General features: G+C 42.4%; 1 protein-coding gene across 3 annotated transcripts in view; it reads right to left on the reverse strand.

The window, feature by feature from the left end:
• Positions 1 to 2,093: 2,093 nt before the first annotated feature.
• The window catches only part of BVES (blood vessel epicardial substance), a 36,652-nt gene continuing 28,173 nt past the window's right edge, over positions 2,094 to 10,572 (reverse strand). The window contains exon 8 of one of the 3 annotated variants that reach the window (XM_012651181.1): positions 2,094 to 2,685. In XM_012651181.1, coding sequence (XP_012506635.1) covers positions 2,561 to 2,685 — 125 coding nt within the window. In that variant the 3' untranslated portion in view covers positions 2,094 to 2,560. The remainder of the gene's footprint in view (positions 2,686 to 10,572) is intronic. The other 2 variants (XM_012651182.1, XM_012651183.1) reach the window with 2 other exon arrangements.

Here is a 10,572-nt window from a genome sequence, read left to right on the forward strand (position 1 = left end):
ACAACTGAGTTGTTTACATTTAAATACAGATTTGGGGTTATATGTAGAATAATTTTTGTAGACCATTTTCTGAACCTTGATCACACAGCTAAAGTGAACACCAAAAATCACAGGAAGCATCTTACTGGGGACTTTGGCAGCAAACACGTTTTTATCTATGTATAGATGCGATTATACAAAGATACACTTGTTCATTTGTATAAATGAATTAAAGTACTCCATAGGAGATCTTACACTTAAAACACTTTTCTGTTTTCTTATCTGCTTCTTTGCAATCAACTGTATATGGGAGGGCTACTCAATGGCTTATGGCTCCTTTTCTCTGAGTCTCATTGTCTTCCTAACAGGTGTGTATTTAAAAATAGTTTCATGTTTCCCATTCAGGCTAAGTGGCTTTCAAGATTCCTAACCTTGAGATTACAATCTTCGTTATCAATGACACTGATACACACACACACACACACACACTCTTTAATATTAATAAAAACAGCAAGTGATTTTATATCACCTACTTTTAGCAGTGTGCTTTAAAAATTGGTTTGTTCCCAGCACTACAGAAAATAACCTCCAAACACATCCAGGTTGCTCATTAGAGATGACCCTCTCTGCTGTGTGGGGTTGGCAAAGTGAGACAAGCCTGAAAATAAGACAGGATAAGAAAACCCCAGGGTTCCCTGGATCCACCGAACATTAAAAATACGAGCGCGGCAGAATCTAAAATTACTTTCTACCCAGAGAAGTATGTTCTATCTAATGACTGTATAGGGTGATTTTGGCAAGTTAGTCTTATGCACGTGTGAACTAAATGGGCTGCTTGACCTTACTCCAATGGCTAGAGGACATCATAGTCACACCTGTGCTCTCAGGTACAGAGAGACAGAGAGAGAGACAGAGAGAGAGAGACAGAGAGAGAGAGAGAGAGAGAGAGAGAGAGGTCAACCTAAGTGAGCTTCACAATCTTAAAGCCAAGGCTGTCATTGACCTTTGCTTCATTTCTCCAAAACAAATTCCTAATTTAGCTAACTAAAGAGACTACTATGGCAGTAACGTTAAATCAGCCTTTTCACTGTGGTGTTAATGAGCCAACACGTGGTAAATATGTTAGGAGCTGGATGCCCAGCATGTAAATTTAACTCAAATGAAATTACTAATATACCATGCTCCCAAAAAATAGATTTAGGAAAATGAGGTGACTCTAGATGATCTTATTTCCATGCCTTTCCTAAGAAATCACCTCATGGCAAGAGATGCTACTTTTGGCTCAGTTCACCTAAGATAATTCATTTGGGACTTTTCTTAGCTATTGAATGTCACAGGGAAGGGACTGACTGAAAGTTGGCTCTATTGGATGAAACTAAATAAACATGAATGGGGTGTGACTAGCACAGCCATCAATGGGCCTCACTCCACTGAGTGGCCGGGCCAAGTGCCGCAGCCACACTGACCTGACAGACCAACGAGTAATGTATGTTCTCATTTCCCACCAGCCAAATACCACTGTTTCCTAAAACACGATTCTAGTAGAAAAGAGAGCTCTGGAATCAAGGCCCTCACAGCAGGATCTAAGTTGGGCATCCATGGCGTGGCCTGTGGCAAACTGCTCCACAGCTGTGTCCACATCACACTCCGGCCCTGGGCAACTGGCACACTTTTAAAAGAGACATCTCTGCCCCTGGAGGAACAACCTGAAACTTCAGAATACAGATAAAGAATGAAGCTGACTTAAGTCACCTCATCCTGTTCAGCCATTTGACTCCTCTATCCTCCCGACCCTAAATACGGTATCCCCCAGAACGAGTGTGTGAGACAAGATGGCTCCAAATCACAAGGAAGTTGAGTTTAGCTGAAGGTCGACACCGAGCTCAGAAATGCTTCCATTTGTTATCTTTCCAGCTTCAGGTTGCAGATCAGTTTATAAATGGCATAACATAAGGCTAATGTGAGTAAAGTCTGATGAGTTTTCTTCATTATCAAGCTATCTGCACAGCACACAAATAAGGGTGACCTAGTGAAGTAACACTTCTGGCCTGGGAGAAAAATAAAACCAGTCAAATCACATCTTTCTCTAAAATTTCCCATTTAAAAAAAAAAATCACTGAATAAAAAGCCTAAGATTCCCTGCTGTTTAACGTTACCTTAGCCTCAATTTCAAACTTGTATCACAGGGACAACGCCACTACCATGGTGGAGAAAAAACTGTGAGGAAAAAAGAACCGCCACTTGGAAAAATAAGTGAAAAGGCATTTGCATGGACACAGTGCTAAGATTTTTTAAGTTAAAACAATAATATATCTAGAAAATACTGTGAAAATACATATCTCAAAATAGAACAAGGTTTAGTCAGAAGGCTCAGTAGAACAATTACTTTAAAATCTGACCAACTAAAAAGATAGATAAAATAACCTTTCCATCTTTGACCCTTCCTCACTTTCCGGCCTTCAGACGCTACCAGTCTGGATGTGCTAAAGCAGGATAACCTAAAAGCCATGAAAAAGTGCTGGTGTTTTCCAGGATCTCTTCAAAACCGTTTCCATCTTGGTAACTTGAATTCTCTCTCTGATCAAGGCAACTGACGGACTTTAAATGTATTTGGAGTCATCGGTTCAAAGACATCGTCGTCATCTTCCACCCCTTCTTCTATTGGTTTCATCTTGGCAGAGGAACGCTGGTGTGGGGATGATACATCTGTGACAAGACACAGAGAGAAAACTGCTTAATGTACAATCTGCCCTGATACTGGCGTGATGGATCAATTATAAGCTCCAACTGGAAAATAAAACTCTGTGGGAATCTACAGCTAGCACCAGGAATGCAATTTCCATAAACATTCTATTTTCAATACAGCATTTCAAAAAAAACAACAGAAGTCAAGAAGAGATTCTCAGTCATGAGAACTGATGTGGAACAGATTCCACTGCATATGCTTGGATGATATGAGCTTTTCAAATATATGCAGTTCCCAGTGGGTTACCCCGAAGTCTGTTTAAGACTCAGAATGCGTGTTTCTACATTAATATCATACATATTAATATTGCTATTAGGCTGGATGTCGTGGCTCACACCCGTAATCCCAGCACTTTAGGAGTCTGAAGTGGGAGGATCCCTTGAGGCCAGGAGTTTGAGACAAGCCTGGGCAACACAACGAAACCCTGTATCTACAAAATAATATAAAAATTAGCTGGGCGTGGTGGCGGCACATGCCTGTAGTCCCAGCTACTTGGGAGGCTGAGGCAGGAGGATCACTTGAACCCAGGAGTTGGAGATTGCAGTGACCAATGATGACACCATTGGACTCCAGCCTGGGTGACAACAACAAAAAAGCCCATCTCAAAAAAAAAAAAGTTGATATTAATGTAATAATTGGACCTTGAAAGCTGATTTAACTCTTGATTTCCAGATAAATAGTTCTATTCTAAAACTACAGAACCTAACAACACCATCTGCAATAACACCTACAAGTACATTTCTTGCCTCTACTGGTCCAAACACTCCTTGGACTGACACAGGAAGGAGATGGGGGTGAGGAAGAGAGTCCAGGCATTCCGGAGGGAAGAGTCAGGTGGAGAAAATACAGTCCCAGGTAGCAGCAGGGGAAAGAGCATCACCAGAGCCTTCTAGGATGCCATTTAATCAAAGGAACCAAGAAATGATTCATTCATTCAGTCACTCATTGTTCATGCATTCACCAAATGCACCAATAATGGACACCATGCCTAACGTAGAAGAAAATATCGTCCAAAAGTAAGAGAAGTTATCATCAGTAGATTTCTCAAGGTGCCTAATGAGCAGCTCACATGACAGCACAAACATAAGCTCCCCTCCATACAGTTACACACTCACTGTCAGTGTCTTCCTCTGCCCCACCCACTGGTGCCATCTCCTTGCTGCCCAAGGGCAGTGCAGAGTGGCACTTGGTCAGCCAGCAAATGCGGAACTCAGGCTGGGGAGCAGGTTGATGGTGGAAGGGCAAGGGGTGAAACCTGACTCCTTAAGTACTTGCTAAGAGCAAAGGAGAGTGGAGGGATCTCATTAAGACATTTAACAGACTGGCTACAAGATGACCCTGGAAATCTATCACGGTCAGCTATCATTTGCTGGCAAGGGTCAGCAGCAAACAGCAGGGTTGGCCAGCACCGGGAGAATGCTGCACTCAGCAAGGAGGGGCAGGGGCTGGCAGCATGTCCCATGCTGCTCCCGGGAGGGAGGCTGAGACGGTGGCGAGGGCGCTGCACTCAGCCATGGCACGGGGTGGGGAGGCACACACAGTGGTTAAGACCAGAGACTCAGGAAACACTTCCAGGCTCCAAATTCCTGCTGCTTCCTCAATTACTAAACCTTTCCAGGCCTCAGTTTCCGTATCTGTAGAAAGGGGATGTGCATAGGACCTGCTTCATAGGGTTGTTGGGAAGATTAAACAAAATACTGCGTGTGATGTGCTTAAGCAGGGTGTGGGGCACATACAAAATGTCCCTAAAGGTCATTTATTATTAATTGGACAGTCATTTGGGGAAATGCTACTACCAATAGTCCCATCTTCCAACATAAAAAGATAATTTTGCAGGGCTGGGCTTTGGTATAGGTAATGTGTACTGGCTTTACATACATGGATATTGTTCACTTACAAACATTTAAAGTCAAAATACTGAGTTTCTTGAATGATAACTACCGACATAAACTATAGAAAATACACCTCTATTAAAATGATCCAAGAACATAATTCTGTCCCAGAACACAGCATGGTAAGTTCTCAGGCAAGTTCCTTTTATTCTTTTCCTGCAGTTGACATCAAACACACCATGTTTTTACAACCTTTAATTCGCATGTCTACTCAAATGGCAATGAATACTATCTGTGTGACCTTGGGCAAGTTACTTTACTTCTTTGTGCCTTAATTTCCTTATCTGTAAAACAGGAATAATAAGAACAGTATCTATCTTGTATGGCTAAGGTTTAAATGACAATATTTGTAAAGTTCTTAGATCAGTACCTGGGATAAAATAATCACCACGTAAATATTTGTTAGAATATAGAATTAATTAATTAATATGGCCTTTGGAGGGCAGTGGCCTTAATAATGAGCAAATGTGTTAAAATTCATCATTGCCCATAGGAAGGCCAATAAAGGAAATGGGCCTTGTGCTAAAATAGGTTTGTGTATCTCAATCTAAGCTGTCCTGAGTGTGGTAAAATTGTCTTTTTTTTTAAAACAGCAACAGCCATGGCTTCCATCATATTTCTAGCCTTAAGTCATGATTGGGTTTCATAAAATATTAACTTAGGCTAAGTACTTGTGATCAGATAAAACCTTTAAAACAAACAATAAGACGGCATGTCTAAGAGCATTAAACCAAATCAATAATATACAACATTCAGACATAATTGTGTAATATACATAACAGAAACACACCCAGTCTATTTTGTCTGAGGAAGTGGGACTAAAGAGTCTCTCCAGTTTTTAAGTCCATCTATCAGATCAGGGGTGACATTCCATAGTCTACTGAGGCTGGTATTCACATTGGAGCCACAGTGTTGCCTGACCCTCTCAACTATCTCCCCCATCGCTGCATTTTTTCACTGAGAGAAAACGAAGAGAGGACCCAATACAATTAGAAATGATCAAGTGAAAACTTTCTAAGGACTTCCAGCTTTTCCATGTTCCCACTGTGTTTGCCTGGGCAGAAGCGGAGTTATGGTGCTCACTATATAACATTAAAAGGATAGTAAGAGTCACTCACAATCCTCAGGGCGACATCCAGGAGTCTCCAAGTTGGGCTTGCTTCCCCCTTCTAGTCTAAGCTCTTGCAAACTTGCTGCTCTCCGAATCCAACCCAGCCTTTTCCTCTTCTCCTCCTGCTTTTCTCTCCACCTGGAATGGTCCCTCCACTCCCATCCCTACCCACCAAATTCCTGTCTTTTCCTCAAGGTGCGGTTCAAACTCCACCTCCTTCAAGGGTGATCTTCCCCGACTCCTGCGGGGAGATTCTACCCTCCTCCTCAACACCGTCAGCCCTTACACGGTCTGCGTCTCTCCCTCATGGGAAAACAGGCATCTTGAGGGCTGTAACCATGGCCTCTTCTCCCCTGCAGCCTCACTGAAGCACGCCACACATAGACAGGGGCTTTATAATTATTTAAGTATGTGGTTGCGAAAAAAAATCCCTCCTCTGAAACGCCATGCAGGGAACTTCAAAAGGGAGTTCCTTTCCTGTGGGAGAAAGACATGGCCGTCACATGTAATCCCTGACAGCTCAGGCCCAAACCCTGCCAGTGGGGCACACCAGCGATCCTCACATGCAGGCAGGTCTCAGGGCACAGTAAAAGCTCACTAGGAAAAGAGACTGTTATCACTCTATTCTGCATCATGTGCCCCGAAGGAAACCACTTTCATATAACTGACTCAGCGCTGCCTAGAACCGCCGAGACTGCCGTCCTCCCAAGGGAACTTCAATGACTTAACTGCACCATCACCTGCTACAACATTTTTATCCAATCAGCAAAAAGGATCAGGGAGACTACAGGTGCTAGGTGCTGTGTTAAACGCTGGGGAAATAAAAACAAATCAGACCTAGTCTCTGACTCTATCTTATTTTACTTCTCAGGAACTCAGTGCACTTTTCATAGACATTCATCCTCACCACATGCATACTATCATTTCTGCTTTATAGTCAGAAGCTGAAACAAAGACAACCTGTGACAGAAAACAGAGAGGGCCGGCTGCTATGGATCAGTTCATTTCTCACCAGGGCATGAACCACTCAGACAGAAACACATCCTGGGAGAATAAAGCAGGCAGCCCGAACGGCCTGGCAAGATTTAATTTTTCTGTGAAAGTTCTCTTCACACTCAGAATACTTGACTCACTTCCATTTCAGGCTTTGTGGCTGAGAGTCTCCAACCCCCCCAAGTCCCAATCATCACAACACTGCCTTGCTGCCCTTTCTCCACCATGGCAGACGCATCAGCAGACAGGAGGAACCCAGCCCGACCTCTAACTGCCAGGAGCCACCCCAGTGCCAGTTGGCTGCCTGACCCCTGGCTAGGAATCAGAGTGCACTCTTTGTGGCAATCTCAGTTAGCCTGGCCTCCTGTGCCACAAGAGCCAAGTCCAATATTCATAGCCAGGAAAATGAAAGGATCATCTGGGCACAGCTAGGGATCTATGACCCTCACGGCCAGGAGAAAGGCCAGCTTTGAGGAACAAGAAGCCCCTCGACATGGAGCTCTCTGGCCTCTGTCTGGAGACCTGCCAGTTCCATGGAAAGACTCGGAGCCCATCAGAATACAGCTGGAAATTATTTCTTAAGCCTTTAATAAATCCAAAATCAATTTCGAGTATGTACAAAAAAATGAGGGAATATTGTACTTTAAGGGAACTATCTTACATTTCATAAGTTGAACACCAATAAATTCCTTCTACCAGTTTGCCTGGTTCTTTATTAATTTTATGTACCAATGCGTCATTAGAAATTTGCCTAGAAGGCCCAACTACCTTACAGAGATGTGAAAGCGTGAGAGGAGAGAGGAAGAAATAGAGCTTATCTTAAGTTCTTTTTCAAATTACTTTTACCCTTCAAGGACATTACTGTGAGGCTCACGATCTCTGTATAATGCTTTACTTTTCATTCATTCCAAACTCTACAGGGGTAAATGATTCCATACCCATAAGTTTTCCAGAAAACAGATTCTTACTCTTCTATTTAAACCACTTTTACGGTTGGGAGACAGAGCGGTTAACTCTATCCTGTGGTATCTATTATGATCAGGCAAGGATACTTATAATTATTTTTTGCTATTAGCTATAATCACCTTCCAATTTACTAGACTGTGGCTACCAATTAACACAGTTTATTATAAAAGCATGTTAAACAGTCTCAGACTCAACCGTAATCCAGACTTATCAGGTGTGAAATTGTTAAGTAGTTTCATCAAGAGTTATTGTTGCTTGGGGGATGTTTCATATTATACACCAAGCGGCAAAAACTCCTCCACCAAAGGGACGTCTGCATTCCTTCCATAAATATCGATGCACCAAAGGTGCAGCTGGTGGAGCAGGATTTTCCTGTGAGTTGTATGCCACATTCACAAACGGATGTTCGAGCGAGAAAGAGAACTGTAGCACCAGGCAGCAGTCCTGAGGGTAAGAAAGACAAACTCAAACTCAAGCACATGGCTTTGTGCAAATGTAGCAGACTGAGACAGCAGTAAGAGCCCTGAACCAAACAGTAAAAACCTCTGCTCATGTCAGATGGCAGGGGTGGCCACACCATGGGTACCCACAAGGGGATTTGGATATGGCCAGCAGTCTCTCCTCAGCAGGCGTGTTCGGACAGTGGCTAGTGCCGAATGCTAGCCGAGCAGGACAGGAGCTTACCATTAAGATTCCCTGTGTGTCCTTGACAGTCACTGCCTGCAAATGCAAACTAGACATAGGGTCTCTCCCAGGAAGTAAAAGTAAACAGGCATATTTGTTGTTCTTAAATTCAGAGTGAAGGTCGTGCCTGTTCCAGAGGATGAATAAGCTACCTCAAGTCTGAGCTTCAAATAAGTAGAGTGCCATGATGTGAAGTTTGTCACGTGACTTTTACCTTTGCTTAAGAAATACACTTTTTTAAAAAGGAGCAACACTTTTATAAACTATCTAATAAGAATGCCCTAGGATTTTTTTCTTTTCTTTTATAAACTTTAATGACATTTTCTTCATTCCTTTCAAAGTGTTATTATTTTTATTATGTTTAACCATCTGGCCAACTGCTTTAGCAAGTAATTAAAAACTTACAGGAGTTTAGAATTTTAATTAGGTTATACAGTTTTTGAAGAATGGGGATGGGGAAGGATTTAATAGCTTCTTTGCTAGAAAGAATTATCATCCCTTTTCCTGCCTTTGTCTGTTTATATCATAAGATTTTTTTTTAATTGAGGAAACTGAGTTTGAATTGAAGCTTTCTGAACAACAATACTGAAGGGTAGCTGTGGCCTTTGCACCTCTTTTCCCTTAAACGGACTCAGCACCAGCACTGAGGAACTCAAGCTAAGCATACAAACGTAGGGCAAATGGGGAGGTTGGAGTAGGTTAGTGGCGCCCAGGAAGAGGTTTTTCTCTGGCCCAAGGGGTCATCCTCAGATCAAATCCTGACCACTCAGAGGGCTGATGGGGTCCTGAGTGGCACAGCACCAGCTGTGAGCAGCCTAGTAACACAGAAGTCCTGCAGCCCCTTCCTGCCCTCCAAGAGGAAGCTCTAGGGTGGAGGAGACAGTGGATAAACCCAGAAGAAGGGTGAGGAGGGCAGGTTCCGGGATGGCAGCTGTGCAACGGTCCAGAGGACAACCTGTCCAGGATGGGTGGGAGGATGGCAGGCTCTGTGAGGGGGTTCTCTGAGCAAACTGGGATGTAGAATTAGCAGACTGAGAGAGTAGGGATGCAAGGACAGGAATCAGAAGGATAAGGAAAAAGAAAGGCAATTAGAAATGCCCACAGAAACAAAAAGCAGTATAAAAGGCACAGTTCAAATAGAGGATAGCCACTCAGAGACTTTAAGAAGAAATGAAACGGTTTTCACCTACAAGAATAAGTAAGAAACTGGAAGATGCCAGGGATATGGTGAGAATACGATATGTCCTCTCAACCAAGCAAGGCAATGAAACAACTTCAGGGGAAAAAAGAGTTTCAAAGTACGAAGTAAACTATAGCATCATTTTTATGTTGTACGTGAAAGGAGAAGAATCTGTTCGAACTTTATATCAGGAACAATCTCCTTCAAACAGAGCAAGAGGCATGACACTGGAAACAAAAAGAAATAAATGTAGGCATGACTCTGCATAAAGGTAATAATGTCAACATTGTTTACGTGTTTTAAACTTTTTGAAACAATTCATAGGCTAAGCAAGGAAACCTGACTGTAGTTATAAAAGAGAGCATGTAACAACCTTGATAGTTTCACAGTAAAAGACCACAACAGTTGAAAGCAGAAGGGGGAAGAATAGGAAAGGGTAGGAATGCTAATGTCCTCACTTTTAAAAATGGTACAGAGAAAAAGAGAAATGAAGGTATAAGTGTACTGTTTAATGTTAAAAGGTAAACAATAAAAAAAAATAAAGACTGGGCCAAGCTCAGTGGCTCACACCTATAATCCTAGCACTTCAGCAGGCTGAGGTGTGAGGATTGCTTGAAGCCAGGAGTTCGAGACCAGCCTGAGCAAGAGCAAGACCCCATATCTACAAAAAATAGAAAAATTAGCCAGACATGGTGGCACATGCCTGTCATCCCAGCTACTTGGGAGGCTGAGGCAGGAGGATCACTTGAGAACTAGTGACATCACCGTATTTAACAGAAGGGAGGAGGGAAGTTAGAAGTGAGCTAAATTAGGTTAACAGATAAAAATTAAGTGGATAAATCAATAAATAATAGCACATTATTCAGAATTTTGGACAAAAATTGCTCCAAAGTGATTGTTCCTTGGGAGCAGGACTAAAATTAGGTTGGAGGGAGTCAGTTCTTTTCACTGAAAGATTTCTTTACTATTTGATATTTACGTATGTATATTAACTGGATAATATTTTTAGATTTTTCATTAA

This window comes from Propithecus coquereli, unplaced genomic scaffold (assembly GCF_000956105.1).
Source record: "Propithecus coquereli isolate 6110/MARCELLA unplaced genomic scaffold, Pcoq_1.0 Scaffold35, whole genome shotgun sequence".
Taxonomy (NCBI): domain Eukaryota; kingdom Metazoa; phylum Chordata; class Mammalia; order Primates; family Indriidae; genus Propithecus; species Propithecus coquereli.